This window comes from Rhipicephalus sanguineus, chromosome 8, assembly GCF_013339695.2.
Source record: "Rhipicephalus sanguineus isolate Rsan-2018 chromosome 8, BIME_Rsan_1.4, whole genome shotgun sequence".
NCBI lineage: Eukaryota > Metazoa > Arthropoda > Arachnida > Ixodida > Ixodidae > Rhipicephalus > Rhipicephalus sanguineus.
The window spans coordinates 88,004,688-88,024,090 of NC_051183.1; the positions used below are offsets into that span (position 1 = coordinate 88,004,688).

At 48.8% G+C, this 19,403-nt stretch overlaps 1 protein-coding gene across 2 annotated transcripts in view; it reads right to left on the reverse strand.

The window, feature by feature from the left end:
• LOC119402891 (uncharacterized) overlaps nt 1–19,403 on the reverse strand; it is a 363,615-nt gene that overhangs the window by 12,398 nt on the left and 331,814 nt on the right. For both annotated transcript variants that reach the window (XM_049418540.1, XM_037669321.2), the window contains exons 2-4: nt 15,541–15,731; nt 8,481–8,560; nt 263–367 (exon numbers count right to left, since the gene is read on the reverse strand). In XM_049418540.1, coding sequence (XP_049274497.1) covers nt 263–367; nt 8,481–8,560; nt 15,541–15,731 — 376 coding nt within the window. The remainder of the gene's footprint in view (nt 1–262; nt 368–8,480; nt 8,561–15,540; nt 15,732–19,403) is intronic.

Sequence of the window (19,403 nt, forward strand, 5' to 3'; positions counted from 1 at the left end):
CGCTGCAAAGCAAGATGTCGCCCGTTCGATTCCGCGCGTCGGAAAGTTTTTCTGAATTATTTTCCTTTGTGGATTTTATACATATATATAGACATATACATATACGGTGCATGACGATGGCGATGGCGATGGCAAAAATCAGCGGAGACTCCATACAATTGCTATCGCAATAAATATATGCATACTACACTCTAAAGAACATGTTTTTAGACACAATACTTTACATACAATATAGTTACCTCCTGCAGATCAGATACTTTACCTGTCTGAGCGTCCTCATTCATATCCGTAACAAAAAACACGCTGCAGTTTTTTTCCCAGTACATGAGTGTCATGTTTACGAAAGGTCCTGTTTCATTTTCACCACCTGCGAAAAATTAAGGAAACATAAGCAACTTCTCCATCTCACTTTATTTACCACTAGATAAATACGCTATTGTTACTAGCACAGACATTCCCAATACGAGCTGTCGCAACCTTGTTATTGGGAGGCAATCGCCGGAGAGATTCCGAGCACTGACGTATCGGCCTTTTGAAACGCACCAGTAAACCACAGGCAATTTAGGAGTGGGGCCTTTTAGCGCGCCAGTGAATGCCGCTCGTGGCCCAAAGACCGAGTGAGAGCCAAGAGTTGATAACACAACCAAAATATGTTCTCAAATAAGGCAGTACAAGCATCACACAAACATTCATTCTTCGCTTGTCCAATCACAATACAACTCAGATGGGTTTAAGAACAATGGGGAAAAATCATATGTGTTCAAGTACAAGCACTCGATAATATTCGACAACTAAAGTCCTTTCATATTCACCAGCATGACGAGTCTGTCCACGTAGACTGTGCCGCTGACGAGGCGTTCTCCTTCGACATTCGCTGAGTTCTCCTCTCGGCGACAATGGCTTCAATACTCTTCACTGCTCGCACGGCGTCATCTCTCAGCACTTCCGACACCGTCTGGCGGCACATCATAAAACAACACGTCTTCTCTGGCCGAGCGAGCCATACACCCGTCTACAACAAATTCTTACTTCCCTGACTAACTCCCGTCGCCGCGCGCTTATATTGGGCTGCTCCCGGGTTCGCGAAGCTTCTTCGTGACTCATCCGCCCGCAGCACTGTAGAACCTGGGGAAAGGGCGAGAAAGCTCCTGGATGTCCGTCTCACTGCGGCGGACACGTCGGTGGAAACTGCGTTGACTTCTAGAATTATCTCGCTCTTGCACGGCAGCTAGGCTCTCTGGAGGGGATGGGGGGGGGCGCCTTTGAGAAGTCAACGGTGCTGGCGCAGTGACTTGACGCGCTTCTCAATGCATTTTGAGCGCTCGTTTGAACACCATCTTTTTCTTGGCAATACACACAATATCACCTTCCTCCGCTACTGGAAATCCAGCCGTATCCTACTAAATACGCGCATGCACACAAGCCAGCACTATCACTGTGTGGAGTATACTGCATTGGGCGATCTATGAAGCGTCAAAGGACTCCGAAGGCGTAATTGTTCGTACAACCGTCAGCACGGTTAATAAGAACGCTCCGCAGCGTGGCCTGAAACCGTTTGACTGACGCCAGCGCGGCGAAGCTTTGGGTTCTGTTGCCGAGATTTTGCCAATGCATGCTGACATGCTATGTAAGCATACCAACCTACGCCGCTTCTCGGCGTAAAATGTCCCACAAGGAGTGCAGGAACAAGCGATAGGCAGTGCGGAATTATGTAATCATACATCACATATGATTGCAAAGTTCTGGCGATTCACTTCGTGGACGGGATGCGGTCGCAGGGCTGAAGACAGGTACTGATCTATTTATACCCTTCGAACGCACCACGAAAGCACAGACAATAAAGAGTATTAATGATTTTCTGGGGTTTCACAAACCAAAACCACTATATCAGTTTGGAGCCCACCATAGTAAAGGGCTCCAGAAATTGGTATTTCTTGTAGCCTAAATCAAAGTACACGGGCCTCTACAATATCGCCTCCACCGAAATGCGACCGCCGCTGCCAGGATCGTGTCAGAATTATGTCAGCAGCCGAGCACCCTAAACACCATAGCACTACGGCGGCGGAGACAATATTAAGTCATTTAGTGCACCAGCCTACGCCGGCTGTAGTCCAAAGACCATGTCAGAGCCCAGAATTGGCACAGTACAAAAAAACCACGTATTCTTCATTCAGGAAGTAAGAAAAATTTCCATACATACATACACTTACCTTGTTACATCGCAATTTATATAATATGGAATTTAATAAATCTCAGAAACAATCCTCAAATAGCGCTAAAAGTACAAGCACATGCATCAGATATTGTACTTGGATTTAGGTGCGGGATAAAAAAAAACGCCAGGCCTGCACGGAAAGCGCAGCACAGTCACAGCGAAAGCTGGAAGAGCGGCATTTCTAGAGCCCGTTCTAAACGCTCTTGTGGTTACTAATACAAGTACACTAGCAAGGTATCCACTACGCTATAAATCACAATATTTGGGAAGCTGGGAAGTACCTACAACGCCATTATTCATCATTGTGCGCAGAAGCGAGGTTCCAGCTACACATCTGTAAGGCATTATGTGCACTTTGTTTACGTGACGACTGATGACGATGAAGAATTGTGGCTCAGCCCTTGTAATGGGTTGGAAGCTTTAAACGGCTCACCAGTTACGTAATTCGCATTATGTGACGCCTATTTCACTCTCCCACCATGCAATATAACGTACATTGACGTGAGAAAGAGAGACAGAGAGAGGGGGGAAGAACTTTGTTGAGACCCTGAGGAAATTGATGATGGGCTTATGGGCTTCCTTGACAACCAATGCAAGCGCACTTGCGAGGAACCCACTACGTTATAACTCATCATAATTTCTGTGAAGTAGGGAAACAGCCACTATGGCATTTTTCGTAATTCAACGGAGAGCCGTGGTACCCGCTAAAAACATGTAAGGCATTATGCGCACTTTGTTGGTGTTGTGCCTGATGACGATGAATAATTATGGGAGAACCCTTTGTAATAGGTTGGAAGCATCCAACAGCCCACTCGTTGCGCAATTCGCATTGTGTGACGTCTGGTTACAGAATTCGCGTTGTGTGGTGCGTGGTTGTTATTTCACTCTTCTACCACACTAAATTACATATGTTAATGTGGTTCCTTCTCGACATGAAGCCGGTATAGCGTCTTCTTGCAAGGCAGTTCCAAGCACCGGCACTGCACTGTAATACCAGCACTGTAATACTAAGTATGATAAATACCATGAAAGAAAAAAAAAACCGGCATGGCTCTGAGGTACAACACTGGGCTCCCACGCAGAGGGCCCAGGTTCGAACCCCGTTCCATCATGGAAATTTTTTCTTATTTCGTTTTTTTTTTCTTATTTCGAGCGATACTGGTTACGGGCACCGGCGGCGGCGGCAGCGGCGGTGGACAACTACGGCGCCAAAAACGGCCGTTGAAATGATCTCATAACACTTTCGCTGTAAAAAAAACAGGCGGTGGAAATTTGCGGAGCCCTCCACTGCAGCGTGTCTCATGATCATATCTGTGGCGACCACTGCGCACAGACTTACGCAGCCTCCGTCTCGTCATTGATTAGCCCGGCGTGACACAGCTACCTTCTGCAACACGCTTCCGATAAAAGACAGCGCCACGCAGTTCCGTCGGAGGCTTACGTCACCACCGCTGGCTATATAACCCAAGTTACCAAGCTTGGTTTCATTTTTGTTTCTCTAACCTTTCGAAGCGCAGCATCGGCATTCTTGCCCTGCTGCTGCTACTACGTTAATAAACATCATTTTGTTTTATGTTGGGATCCGTCCTTCACGACGCCGCATCCCACATCTGGTGACCCGGAAAACGAACAAACCGCACCGCCATGACCCGGACCTTGGAATGACCTTCCAGAAGATTCCACGGGACCTTCACGTCGAGTCAACCGACCTCTGACACGCCTATCACGATGGCGCTGCGACCGGATGAAACCACGGCGCACTGCATCTTGCTGCCGCCGGACTTTCCCGAATTCTGGCCGCAATGTCCAGTCATCTGGCTTATCAAGATGGAGGCTGGCTTCTCCCTGCGTAACATCGTCTCGCAGCAGGACAAGTACGCCATCACGGTAGCTATGCTTCCTCCTGCTCTGCGACGCGTTGTGCCTCCTCCTGATCCGCAGGCATACGACCAACTTCGAGGGTTCGTGCTAGCCCCACCGCAACCGGCAGCGCCACGTCACATACTCCCCGACGCAGCAACCGTGCCCGCACTCGCCGCAGCAGCCGTGCCCGCACCCGCCGCAGCAGCCGTGCCCGCACCCGCCGCAGCAGCCGTGCCCGCAGTCGCCGCAGCAGCCGTGCCCGCACCCGCCGCAGCAGCCGTGCCCGCACCCGCCGCAGCAGACGAGCCCCCGGCACCCGCCGCAGCAGACGAGCCCCCGGCACCCGCCGCAGCAGACGAGCCCCCGGCACCCGCCGCAGCAGACGAGCCCCCGGCACCCGCCGCAGCAGACGAGCCCCCGGCACCCGCCGCAGCAGACGAGCCCCCGGCACCCGCCGCAGCAGACGAGCCCCGGCACCCGCCGCAGCAGACGAGCCCCGGCACCCGCCGCAGCAGACGAGCCCCCGGCACCCGCCGCAGCAGACGAGCCCCCGGCACCCGCCGCAGCAGACGAGCCCCCGGCACCCGCCGCAGCAGACGAGCCCCCGGCACCCGCCGCAGCAGACGAGCCCCCGGCACCCGCCGCAGCAGACGAGACTCCGGCACCCGCCGCAGCAGACGAGCCCCCGGCACCCGCCGCAGCAGACGAGACTCCGGCACCCGCCGCAGCAGACGAGACTCCGGCACCCGCCGCAGCAGACGAGACTCCGGCACCCGCCGCAGCAGACGAGACTCCGGCACCCGCCGCAGCAGACGAGACTCCGGCACCCGCCGCAGCAGACGAGCCCCCGGCACCCGCCGCAGATGTTGGCGCAGGACCACCACCATCCCGTCATGACCACCACGACGGTGTTGCATCCGGCGCCGCCGCAACATCTCCCCGTGTATGTCTCGGCGCCCATGACGTCGGCGACGATACATCACCAGCCACAGGCGCCTACTACAACGGCGCCACTAGTCGCGGAGAAGCCCGTGAAAGCGCCCACGTACATAAGCGCGCCCGGTGCGACCGCTCTTTCGCGGATCCACTCGGCCCTCCTGAAGCGTCTCTCCGCAGCGCCGCCCGTCAGCGGAACGGCTCGCAAAATCCACTAGGTTTCTACACCCGTCCTCTACGCCACTCTCAGCCCCGACCCCCAGGAAAAAATGGAGCACCCGTTCGCTACTCCGTGTTACCGACCAGGACAGGACCGACTCAAGCCCGCGTACATCGCGGCGAACGAACCTGGCAGCGCCACTCTTTCAACTGGCGTCCGTCCACAGCCACCGACGTCGCAGCCGCTCCTTTCACGACACGCTCTGGACGTCTGATACGCCTCCCAGGTTTCTACAGACCCTGAGGGCTCTGCACTCCGCGGGGGGGGGGGGGGTGATGTGGCGACCACTGCGCACAGACTTACGCAGCCTCCGTCTCGTCATTGATTAGCCCGGCGTGACACAGCTACCTTCTGCAACACGCTTCCGATAAAAGACAGCGCCACGCAGTTCCGTCGGAGGCTTACGTCACCACCGCTGGCTATATAACCCAAGCTACCAAGCTTGGTTTCATTTTTGTTTCTCTAACCTTTCGAAGCGCAGCATCGGCATTCTTGCCCTGCTGCTGCTACTACGTTAATAAACATCATTTTGTTTTATGTTGGGATCCGTCCTTCACGACGCCGCATCCCACATATCTATGTTGTCGCACGTAAAACCGTAGACATTATTATAATTGCATCAGTAAATGTTCAGAAACTCTCAATGTTCTTTCATATTGCCAAGCCCGCTCATTTTTTAGTTACTATTTGACCGGAACACGTGTAATCACTTTACGCAGGCCTCGCCAGAATATGTAGAAACCTGCACAATTTGGTTTCATTCCCGTCCCCGGTGGTCGCGTGTTGATAGACGCAAAATTCCGGACGCCTGTGTACTGCGCGATGTCCGTGTACGTTAAAGAACACCAGATGGTGGAAATTTCCGGAGCCCTCCACTACAGCCTGACTCATGATAATATCGTGGTTTAGGTGCGTAAAACCCCGCATAGTACCGTTATTGACCTGCGTGATTGTTTTAGGAAGTTTTTATCAGACTTCGCGCAAGACATAAGGAGTTAATAATCCAACTTACAGGAGCACTAGCCATGGCGCTGGAATGTTCGAAGTCGCATATATAAACGCCGACGCGTCCTACTCGCTGATCAGTGTATCGGCCGCCGACGTCTGTGCTCCCCTCTTTCTCTGCTTATTATTTGCTGCTTGGACTGCTTGATTCATCACCATCACAACGTGGCAATAATCAGCAGCACTTGTTCACAGGCTGCCGTCGATGGTGTAATCCTGAAGTATTTTTCGAATTTGACCGTAGCGCAGGGACGGGCATTTCGTACTTCCACAGTCGGGCTGGTTAAAATTTCTCTTCTCGCCGCCGCTCTCACATGGTCCGATCTCCTCGACTACGCAAACGTATGACCGCCTTCGCATGGGTTAGAGATCTCACTCGCCAGTTCATAGTATGCGGTAAGTTTGGGTAAGCGCGAGATCCTTTTTGCACTTTCGGCCTGACATCTGAAGTCATTATCTCGTGCTCCATGTTAGTACGATGGCGTTATATTCTGAGTCCTTGAATGTTCGCTGCGTATCGCGTCCGCTCTCTTTAGAGTGTGCGGGCAGTGTACTTGGTGAGATCTCTCGTTCCGCACACTCAGCCGGAGCCGCCCGTCGGTGGTTGTAATTTGACGCTGCGTTTAGGCAGTGCTGCGGCGATCTTAGTGTGTGCGCTATTTCGTTATATCTAGCTAGGTCACCTAAGCATGAAACATCGCGATCGTTCATAAAGTCATGCTGCAAGAGATGCCGTTTTTTTAACATTGTGCCTTTCTGTCACGGTCTCCATTTTTTTTTCTCTATTATCCGCTTTAATCCTACCAAATTAGAAGCTCGCTTCTTCCTCTTCGGTTTAGGCTTCCTGGGCGCGTTCCCTACATGTCTCACACTGTGCATAACTTCATCACGTTGCTACTGATTACGCCACTAAAAGGTGGTCACGCAGTGTGTCTAGTAAGCCGTGGGACAGACGTAGCTGACTTCTTACTCTTCAGAGTCATTCATAATCACGACACCCCAAATACAAGCACTAAGGGCAGAAGCCCACAATTGGTATCTGAAGGGGTAGCAGGCACTTTTGGATGGGATGTAAACCGCCATGCTGACAGCACCTTACGACCCCACACCAATGGGCAAACGAGACTTTTGAAACCCACGCCAGTTGACATGTTGTTAATGAATGTTTTTACTAACGAACGTAAGTGCTACGTCAGCTGACATCTCGGGGCATTCGCTGACGGTAAGTTATGCAAAGATGCTGCCAGTTTGTCTCAGTACCTGTTCGCGATTAAGCTGCGATCCTGCTTTGTCGCGTACACCCCACTGCACTTAACGTCATTGTCTATTGAATGGCGCCAATGCCCAAGGGATGAAGCTTGTCGGCTTCCTCGCCAGTTAATCGCCACATTACCGGCACAACGGAAGACATCACAGGTTTTACATCGGCAGCATAGACACGCTCATGTAGGTTTTCTCGTTTCCCGCTAGAGTGGAACACGCTCGGTCGAGCATCTGGGAATATCATATGCTGTTGCTTCATGTGAATTGTTGTGGGGTTCTTCACGACGTCATTTATAAAACCTATGATATCGCATCTATTGCCCTCGTTGTATTGTGTGCTAACAGCAACAGAGGAACTCTAGGCACGTTGCGTGGCTAAACTGTTGCACACGAGCGAATGTTAGATTTCGAATATCCTTATTATCCAAAGCACTGAGTTGTTCTTTCTGACTGAGCGCTGTGAAATGGGACATTTAGTCCGGCACTCCAACTGGGGCTTGATAAAAATGATGACGAAAAAAGAACGCGTATTCTCATGCATCCCTTTGCCATATTGCTTCCGCTTCTAAGTAGTTGCTGTAAAAATATTTCGCCCATTCACCCCTTGCAATTCGTGTTACAATATGGCAAATACATAAAATTCTTCTTGTCTAAGTATAGGAAATTTGTTGTCACTGAGATCAATATTTGAGGCTCAGAATTCCAGACAACAATCCTCAATTACAGATGTTGAAGTGAACTATTACGCAGGTAACACTATTCCAACTGCTGATGTTCCAGGTGCTCGCAGATGGAAAGCGGCAGCGCTGAAAATAAAACGCACACCTCCAGAGCAATGCTCGCTGCATTCTACCGGAAAGTACACTTTGCAGGCCAATTAGCAAATTTTTCCCTGTCTGCTAATGGAAGAGCTGCAATAATGGAAGAGCTTATCTTACTACCTCCTCTCTTACTCCGCGTACGAATCGCTGCGCTCACCTGAAAGGTCCGACACCAGCATAGACCCGAGACCCCCACCACCTTGTGAGGAAAAGTTTCCGTGGTAGTGGCTCCTCACCCTAAATATGAAAAATATGACTTGGTCAAACGGATTGATGAATTACAATTATACTTGTATAAATTATTTAGCGTTACTATACTTGTGCAATGACTCGTTTTGAATTTTTATTCGATTATTTTGTTTGCTCCCATTTTCTGCACACATATGTACAACGCGCAACACAAGTAAATTAAAGAAGCTGAGAAGTTCTAGAGGTACGTAGAGCACCGCGACAACCAGAACGATAATTTAAGTAGTAGCCCAGAGGAGTCACAAAAACCTCACTGACGACAGTAGAAGTAAAGAAAGCCTTGGAAGGAATGAAACTATGCTAGACCACTGGTGACGATCAGGTAACATCTTGTTGAAAGGCGGTGTACAGATTGCGCTAAAAAACTGGCCACTGTGTACATCAAGTGCATCTTGGTTGTGAGTGCACCAGAATCTTGAGAGAATGCTAATACCTTAATGTGAAAGCTGGCGTCAAGGACTTGAAAATTTACCTGGTGATCAGTTCACTGTGCGCTGGCTACAAGCTTTTTGACAGAGGTAATATCCAATATTATTAGGGGCGCATTATAATTGAATCCCAAACCACCAGGCAGGATTTCGTACAGGCTACCCGAAAATAGACCATTCCCATATTAACAATCAGGGACTCGCACTGTCGTCTGCGGAGCTGGAAGCGCCGTGTTGATTTCTAGAATTTCTTCGATCTTGCGTGGCAGCTAGGCTCTCTCGGCGCGCGCCGTCTGAGAGAGTGAGGGACGCGTCGCCGCCGCCTCTTGATATTCGTGTTTTGTAGCGTTAGCTACACTGGCCTAGCCGAGCCAGTTTCGCGCGCCTCCTAAAGAGCTGTGCTGCGCATGCGCGAGGACCAATGATGCCACGCAGCTGGCGCACCAGAGCCGGCACCTCCCGCGCAGTCCGCCGCCGCCGCGCGCGACTCGCCGCCACCGGTCCACGGCTGCGCATTCCAGGGACAGTGACGTCGTAGCCGTGGCAGACGCACTGACGCCGGCGTGCGCGCAGATATTCGCCTTCGCTATGCAGTCGTCGTCTGAGACTGCCCTGGAGCCGCATGATAGCGCCTCTGACTGGCGTTTGCCAGAGTGGTATAGCCATGGAGAAGGAGAGCGCAAACGCTGCTCAACAGCGCAGGAGAGCGGAGAAGCTTAACTCATCAGATCCCGAAGTAGTTGCCTGGCAATTAACGGTTGAGCGTAGGAAGAATGAACAGAAGAAGGCTAAACGTGCTGTGGAGACACGAAAAGCTAAAAATAAACAGCGGAACCTTTGCTAAATCTACGTTTATCCTGGCATAGCCGAGCTAAGCCACTACAACATTTTTTTATGCGCACGCTCTGTAGACAATAAGCGGCTGGTGCCGGGATTTCATGCCGTCTTTTGAAATCGGCAGCGCGCGCCTAACTGAGCGATCGTTTTTGACACGGTGGATTGAGAAATGTGCGGAATATGGCCGACATATACAGGGTGTTTCAGCTAAAAAGCATCAAGTAATAAAAAATTAAGCATAGGCGCTACGCGTCTGCAATTAGCCTAAATATTGTTCTGAGCCGTATAGAGCACGTCAGAATACTTTTTTTTCAATCCGCCAAGCTCGGCAATTAACAAAGATTGCTTAATGAACTTTTTAAATAATAACACTTGAGAACAGTTTTCAATACAAAAGTTGTCGCGCTAGTTCAGAAACATTGAATTTTTCAATCTGTGTTAAGATAACTCCCCTGCTTAATTTTTTTTTCCGGCCTTTCTTTAAAGCGCGCGAATCTTAAAAAAATACCACGTGACTGCCGGCAAACGCGCGGCGCTTTCAGTGCCCTCAAATGTAGGTTGAACGAATTATCAAAGGCTGATTCGTGCACGAAGATCGGTGTAACAGGTTATCGGTGACTGCGATGGATGTTAAGTGACAAAATGAGCATACCGTTTTAACAACAACAAATAAAAATCATTCAACAAAAAAAAATGCCAGGCCTGCGCTGAAACCGCAGCACAGCCACAGCGAAAGCTGGAAGAGCGGCGTTTCTAGAGCCCGTTAAGCTCTCTTGGGGCTACAATACAAGTACACTAGAAAGGTACCCACTACGCCATAAATCACAATTTTTGTGAAGTTGGGAAGCACCTACTAAGCCATTATTCGTCATTCTGCGGAGAAGCGAGGCACCAGCTACACGTCTGTAAGGCATTATGTGCACTTTGTTGACGCGACGACTGATGACGATGAAGAATTATGGCTCAGCCCTTTGAAATGGGTTGGAATCGTTAAACGGCCCACCAGTTATGTAATTTGCATTGGGTGACGCCCAATCGCTATTTCCCTCTCCCGTCATGCTGTATAACATACGTTGACGTGGGAGAGAGACGGGGGGGGGGGCGAAGAACTTACTGAGACCCCGAGAAAATGGATCATGCACTTATGGGCTTCCTTGGCAACCAATACAAGTGCACTTGCGAGGAACCCACTACGCTATAAATCATTGTAATTTTACTGAGACCCCGAGGAAGTGGATCATGCGCTTATGGGCTTCCTTGGCAACCAATACAAGTGAACTTGCGAGGAACCCACTACGCTATAAATCATTGTAATTTTTGAGAAGTAGAGCAACAGGCACTGTGCCATTTTTCGTCATTCTACGGAGAGCGTTGGTACCTGCTAAATGCATGTAAGGCATTAGGCGCACTTTGTTGATGCTGTGCCTCATGACGATGAAGAATTATGGCAGAGCCCTTTGTAATGGGTTGGAAGCATTCAACAACGTACTCGTTGCGCAATTCGCATTGTGTGACGCCTGGTTACAGAATTCGCATTGTGCGACGCTTGGTGCTTACTTTACTCTTCTTCCACGCTATATTGCATATGCTAATGGGGTTCCTTCCCGACATGAAGCCTGTATAGGACCTTTTTGCAAAGCAGTTTCAAGCACCGGCATGGCTCAGAGGTTGAATACTGGGCTCCCACGCAGAGGGCCCAGGTTCGAACCTCATTCCATCCTGGAATTTTTTTTCTTATTTAGTTTTTTTTTCTTATTTCGAGCGATGCTGGTTACGGACACCGGCGGCGGCGGCGGCGGCAGCGGCGGCGGCGGCGGCGGACAACTACGGCGCCAAAAACGGCCGGTGAAATGATCTCATAACAGCTTTCGCTGTAAAAGATAAACGGCAGCCACGGAGGAAATGCTACACGAGACCGTAGGTAGCATTTAACGTAGGGTAGGCATTTCTTTTCGTACCAATGAAGAAACACATTGGAATGGCGAGGGTGACAGCGTGGTGCACAAACGAGATAAAAGATGCACTCACACGTTACGGCCTCTCTTTCGTAGATCTTTTTTTTTTTTTTTTGATGGTACGCCTCTATCATAATTTAGCGTCCATCGCAGTCACCGGCAGCCTGCTCAATCGACCTTCGTGCGCGGAGCAGCCTTTGATAATTCGTTCAGCGTACATTTGAGGGCACTAAAAGCGCCGCGCGTTAGGCGGCAGTCACGTGCTATTTTTTTTTAATTCGCGCGCTTTAAAGAAAGGCCGAAAAAAAATTAAGCAGGGGAGTTATCTTAGCACAGATTAAAAAATTCGATGTTTCTGAACAAGCGCTACAACTTTTGTAGTGAAAACTTTTCTCTAGAGTTACTACTTAAAAAGGTCATTCAGAAATATTTGTTAATTACCGAGCTTGGCGGATTGGAAAAAATATTCTGACGTGTTCTACATGGCTCAGAACAATACTGCACTAATTGAAGATGCGTAGCACCAATGTTTATTTTTTTAATACTTGGTGCTTTTTAGCTGAAACACCCTGTGTATATATATATATATATATATACATATATATATATATATATATATATATATATATATATATATATATATATATATATATATATATATGTGTGTGTGTGTGTGTGTGTGTGCGTGTGTGTGTGTGTGTGTGTGTGTGTGTGTGTGTGTAAAGAGACAAACACAATCACGCTGGTGCAAACCTTATTAATTAGCAGTCGCCCATAGACTTCCTTTTTACTCGCTAAACAAACCGAAGTATCATAGGTGGATACAGTAATTTTAACAGCTTACAAACGGCACTCAGTGTTCCCCAAAACACATCAACAGAAAAATTACTTGAGCTATGCATTCGCAGTAGTTACCTTGAACTCGCTGCGGCGACAATGATGACCCGACAGAGGCAGCCTGACCGCCGCCGGCAGAGGCATATAAAAGATCAGTGGCATACCACCCTACACACCGAACGTGGGCAAGGAGCTCGAGAGGCTTGATCGTTCGGACAGAGACCAATTAAAGATGGTTTCTTTTCCGAGGAACATGCACCCAGAGCGCTACGAAGGGACACGAATGGCTCGCCCAGCGTAGCTGCAAGCAGTACTACGTCGTCTGAAAAGGGAGGACGTCTACTACGTGGCCGTCGCTTCGTACAGTCAAGCAAATCCTCAGAGAAAGCCTCAGGACAACAAAAACATTTCCGCGGTGGTCCTCAACAAACTCGGCGATACAGTCAATGCACTCTCCTTCAGAGATTCGGCAGTGATGCAGGCGGAAAACAGGGCTATCCCGCTGGCCACACATACGGCGGAATATCGAGGACATGTCAGTACGTCAGGACATGTCAGTGTCATCGTGACGGTCTCTCAGGCCGCCTGTCGTCTCCTATTACAAGGCCGAATTTCCAAAGAATGTAGCGCTGTAATGAAACACAACCTCCATAACTACCACTCGATCTTGTGGTTCCCGGCACACCAGAGTTTGGAGAGAAGTGATATGGTAGACGCCGTGGTTAGCGCCTTAACTCCCTGAGCAGCGACACTGGCCACCTCAGGAAACTTCCAAATAAGAACGTCATATCAAATAATAACCCTTCAATCTCAAAGCACCTGCTTGCCCATTAGTGTTTTACCCGACAAGTATACGCCAGTCCCCAAAAACATCCAACAAGAAAGGATGCCGTTAATGCGAGAAAATTCAAACCAGGGCTTATTACCACTTAAGAAGACAACTTGCATGTTCCCGACTTGTTATCGAGGTGCCTACCCATGCTGCGGATGATGTCCTACACAATACCACATTACCTGGTGCGGCTCAAAGCATCCCCCACATCTGACAGGCACAGAAACGGCAGCAATACACACATTGAAGCAGTGGGAGGAGCGACCATCGATCTCTGACCTGACCGACCAGCAAGCGCTGATGAATCAGGTTTAACGCGCGGCTTAAGCAGCTAAAGTCCTCGACTAAGGCTCCCACCATAACAATATTGTATGCTTCATTGAAGCTTTTCTGCTCTTCTTTCTGCACTGTTCCTGTCACTTTTATTGCTTCAACCTTGTAGCGAAACCGTAATTTAGCCAATATAGCGGAAGATCGGATATTTAAATTTGTGCGTAGGATGCAAAAGTAGTATTACGCACAAGAACATGTAAGGTCTCCAACACTACGAAGCGGGCAGACATCGGGTAAAGTTTAGAACCACTGAGAACATCGTAGGTCTTATTACGTAGAAAACACCACAAGAATACTCATGTAGACATCTTTGTGACGTTTGGCTTTGTTTCACGCGATCAACTTTAACACGAAAGTGTTTTGTGCTGGGGCCCACCAAGACTTTACTAACATTATTTTTATCACGGATGCGACGTTGGTAAAATGCACAAGAACAAATGACAAACGAAAATTGGAACGAAAATTTTCGTTGATTTGAATGATGTGGTGGAGAACACAAGACCTATCGGTCCGCGGGAGTGGAAGCCGCGTGCCTTACCCACTGCGCCATTGACGCTCATGCATGAGTTTTACAAACGTGCCTTATATCTTTTCCATGTTCTCCCTTTCACAGTGACCTCGTTGGCGTGTGGGCGGTGTCGCCGTCGTGTAGAGGTGAAGTGAAGTACTGAACGATGACACTAACGAGCGCGACAGGACGCACGTCTGTAGTCTCCGCGCTAGGGCAGCTCGATGCCAGCGGTCCTTCGTTCAACGCTGGCATCGAGGCGCCCCACTAAGCACCTCGTCTCTCTGATTTCCACTGGTTTCTGATTTACGCTGGCTCTCCAATTTCCACTCCATTTCGTTTCAGTACAGCTTGAGTTATTGTTTTGGTGCAGTGAGCCACGCCAGCGGGCAGAGGGATGCCTTAGCGCGTTCACAGCTCAAGCTACAGGATCAGCCTCTCGCGTTCCGAAGCGCTGTGTGGAAGTGCATGCATCCCCACTGGTGAAGGGCACACCTTGCACACCTTGCCGTTTCTCTCAAACGACGACTCTTTCAATGAGCGCACATCAGGTGCTAGTAATGAGGTGCTTGTTGATGCCAGCTTTGCGCTGGATTCACCGTACGCTGTGTCCTGGTTTATGTTACCTGCTTAAGGGGACACTAAAGGCAAATAACAATTTATGTAAGAGTGAAAGCTCAATGTACGACAACGTCTAAAACGGCAATATTATCAAAAGCAGTGTCCTACTTGCCGAGAAAATAATGTAAATGTATCACACGATGAGCGCCACGAGCGGTACATTTAGGACATGATCCCGATGACGTGAGAGAGTCCGACTGTAATTAGGTAATCACTTGTAATCAAACTAGCTGCAATAAAAAAGAACCTTCCGTGCATGAAGCGACGTAATAAAATGCTGCTTGTTCATTTCGGTTTGACTTATGGAAAAAATAACCTCTTTGGCATTGCCATCGGGAACGGCGCGCGGGGTTCAAAGGTTCCTTATTCGCCGAACTGCGCTTCCACCAGGCGTCAGTGTAGGTCAGTGTTCCACCAGGCGTGCCACCAGGCGTCAATGTAGGTGCATCCAGATGAAACAGTGCTGTAGCCGCCGAACACCCGGATATATTGTGCAAGCTCTCATTTTTAATTTTACAATGAACGTTTACCTGCTTTTGTAAAGGCACGTTTCAATTTCACGTTATACAAATTCCTTCGACGGAGTGATCAATCAGAATTTTTTTATTGATACTTACATGTCGCCCCCCACCAGTGTACTCCACCAGTAGTGAAAGTCATACTCGGTTATATTATACTTCTTAATAAATGTACAATTCTGTGTCAGGTCAAAGCTTTCCATCTTGACATCCTTGAAGTCCTCCGGTAATTCATAATCGTCCGTGTAATTTTTCCAATACAACCATAATCTCTGAGTTGTGTTGAATACCTGCATATATACAAACAAACAATGTAAGGTTACTTTTTGTCTATAAGAAATTACTTAGTTACGTTACGACGCTGTGTATTTAGCATAATGCGTAGGAAATAAAAATTCGCTCTCATGTGGGCATACGCTCTACATCATGTGGTCATACGATCTACGATATGCATGTCATGTATGGCATGGCTTACACGCCACGCTCACGGTGGGCTCTCGGCCGGTTCGCAAGCTTCATATACACCATAATTTGTATTTTGTCGCGTCACTTTATGAGGAACGTAATGACACTTGGTAACATGAAAATAAGAAAATGGATGTTATGTACGGCATGATTTACATGCCATGCTCATGATGCGCTTCTGGCCGGTGCGCTAGCTTGATATGCACTACAATTTGCGTTGCGTGAGGTGACTGTTTGACAAACGTGAACGACACGTGGTAACATGAAAATCATGACATGCATTTATTGTAGAGCATGATTTACATGCGACGCTGACGGTGCGTTCGCGGCCGGTTCGCTAGCTTGATATACAGCAAATTTGACATTGTGCGACATGTCGATATGACGAATATAAATGACACAGATGGTAACACGAAAATCTCAACATGCATGCCATTAACTTCATGTTACCACCTATCACTTCTGTTCGTCATACAATCACCTCACGCAACACAAATATTGGTGTAAATCAAACGAGCGAACTGACTGCTAGCGCATCATGAGCATGATATGTAAATCATGCTGTACATGACATGCATGCCATTATTTTCATGTTACCACGTGTCACTTGCGTTTGTCATATGGTCACGCGACACAATGCCAGTTTTGGTGTATGCCATGTTAGTGAACCGCCCGGGAGGCCACCATGAGCATGGCATGAAAATCATGCTGTACATGGCATGGAAGTGACCACCTGTCATTTGCGTTTGTCATACAGAAATGGCTCGTCATAGCAATTTTGGTACATATTCATTTAATTAAGCGGCCGCCAGCGCTCCGATACCATGCCGGTTTCGCATGTTAGGACCGGTCACTTATGTTCGTCATACACTCTTGTCACGCAATACCAATTGTGGTACATATAAAATTAACGAAGCAGTAGGAAGATAACCAAGACAGTGGAGTGTAAATCATGCGGTCCATGACATGCATGCTATAATTTTCATGTTATCACCTCTCATTTATATTCTTCATGCAGTCGTGTAAATGCCGTATCAATCTATGTATTCATCCCATTAAGAAACGGGTAGGACGGAACAAAGTCGTTGGCGGCTAGATAGATAGATAGATAGATAGATAGATAGATAGATAGATAGATAGATAGATAGATAGATAGATAGATAGATAGATAGATAGATAGATATATAGATAGATAGATAGATAGATAGATAGATAGATAGATAGATAGATAGATAGATAGATAGATAGATAGATAGATAGATAGATAGATAGATAGATAGATAGATAGATAGATAGATGCGTTCAAGGTCGCAGAATTTCGCTAAGAAGTGCTTCTTACTTAATAAATACCCACAGCCGAGCACGTAAATGCCGCGCATTTCGCATTTCTTTATCGCGTTACTACGCACGTGTGCGCGTAAGCAATTGAAAAACTGCCGCAATTTCCTTCCTAATCAGTTAGGGAACAAAGTTATGCTTGATTGGGGGCTGCAGAAGCGCACCCAATGTGAAAAAGAGGCGCTACTCCGCGTAAAATTTACAGTTCGCCGCTACAGCTTCAGCCGCACTGGACCAAATATGGCGGCAGGCCGAACGGTCGCGCTACTTTTCCCATTCCAGTAATATTGTGTGAAGGTAAGTGGGCCCATCGGACCAGAGCCGGCGCTGCAGTTCTACGGCACGCACCGGAACTGAAAAACGTCATTAAATGTACCCGTGAACGTTGATTATATCTTCAACGCAATAATACCTTCAGGTACATTCGGGGAAGTTCTATTACAGTGCAATTCAGCGTCGAATGAGGCCTTGGAGCACCACATTCGTCGGCAACAAACGCATGCTTCCTCTGCCGTGCGATATACTACCGCTATAAAAGCATGTTTCCTCTGTTTTCTCAAAGCATCTTGTGGAAATCGGTGGATGATCCGGAGTCCTCCATGGGCTCTGGCGGATCCTAATGCCTCACGGAAGTACAGTGGCTGCAACTCTTGAACGGGCATATAAAAACTTTCAGATTATAGGCGATGCGCAAAGCGCTGACGACGCCATCTGCCGCCACGGCTCGGAAGCGCTGATGGGTCCCGGCGAGATGTGTTCCCGCGAGCGTCTACGCGAGCGCACGGATGGATGTGTTTTCATCGTGATTTAACGACTCTGTAGGGCTTCAGCGATGTCGAAAAATAACTGCTTCGTTGTCGGCTGCTCAAACACACAGAAAAAATCGCCAGGAACGCAATTCTACGGGTTTCCGGTGCTATTTCATGAGTGAGAGCGACGGCGGCGGTGGATTGCGGCTGTGCGACGTAATAGGTAAGCAATCGTGCTTTGTTTACGGCAGTGTTAGAATGATTACCGTGTTTTTATTTCTCCTATGAAGGCGATTTATTGAGTGTGTATCTGGTCGCTGGTCGCGCAATGCACCGAGAGCAGTTCGCTAGCTCGAGCCTCTGCTGCACACTCGATGATGCTGCCTCTGCGCCGGAGTACTTCCTCTTCGTTACAATTGCCCCGCTGAAAAAAGGAGCCATCCTGGCGACTAGTCGTCTGCAGGGACGGTAGAAACATGATACGGCTTGAGTCTCTGAACGTGTACAACCTCGCGGTTAAGACGTCGCAGGTCAGACAGCGGCGTGAGAGGCTCAATAAGGTAGTTCACTGTAGAAGTCTGTTCTAAAACGTGGTATGGCCCATCGTGCTTAGGAAGAAGTTTGGAAGAGAGCCCTGGTGTGCGATGCGGCAATGACAGCCACACAAGGGCACCCGGAAGAAAAACGGGACTCGAGTTCTGGGCATCGTGGATTGCTTTTTGGCGGTTCTTGTCATCAGAGGTAAAGCGGCGGGCCAGCTGGCGACACTCTTCTGTGTGTCTGGCGGCGTCCAAGATCGGCGGGCATTCGGACGTGTCCGGTCGATAGGGCAGAATGGTGTCAATGGTGTGGGAAGGGTGACGACCGCAAAGGAGGTAAAAAGGGGAGAATCCAGTCGTAGCTTGCGTCGCGGTATTGTAGGCGTAGGTTACGAATGGAAGAACTAGGTCCGAATTAGAGTGATCAGGTGTGACGTACATAGCGAGCATATCATCAAGAGTTCTATTAAAGCGCTCTGTAGTACCATTTGTTTGTGGATGATAAGCGGTGCATGTGTGATGTACAATAGCACACTCAGCGAGCAGTTTTTCAACGACCTTGGATAAGAAGGGACGGCCACGGTCGCTGAGGAGTTCTCGAGGACCTCCATGACACAGCACAAAACGGCGCAGTATGAAAGTGGCGACATCTTGTGCTGTAGCACTTTGAAGAGCAGCAGTCTCGGCATAGCGTGTTAAGTGGTCGACTGCAACTATTATCCACCTGTTGCCGGTAGGAGGTAATGGAAGCGGCCCATGAAAATCTATACCGACCCGATCGAAAGGTTTGGAAGGGCATGGCAGAGGCTGTAGTTCACCGGCGGAGACGTGCGGTGGAGATTTTCGGCGCTGACATTCGCAGCAAGAGCGG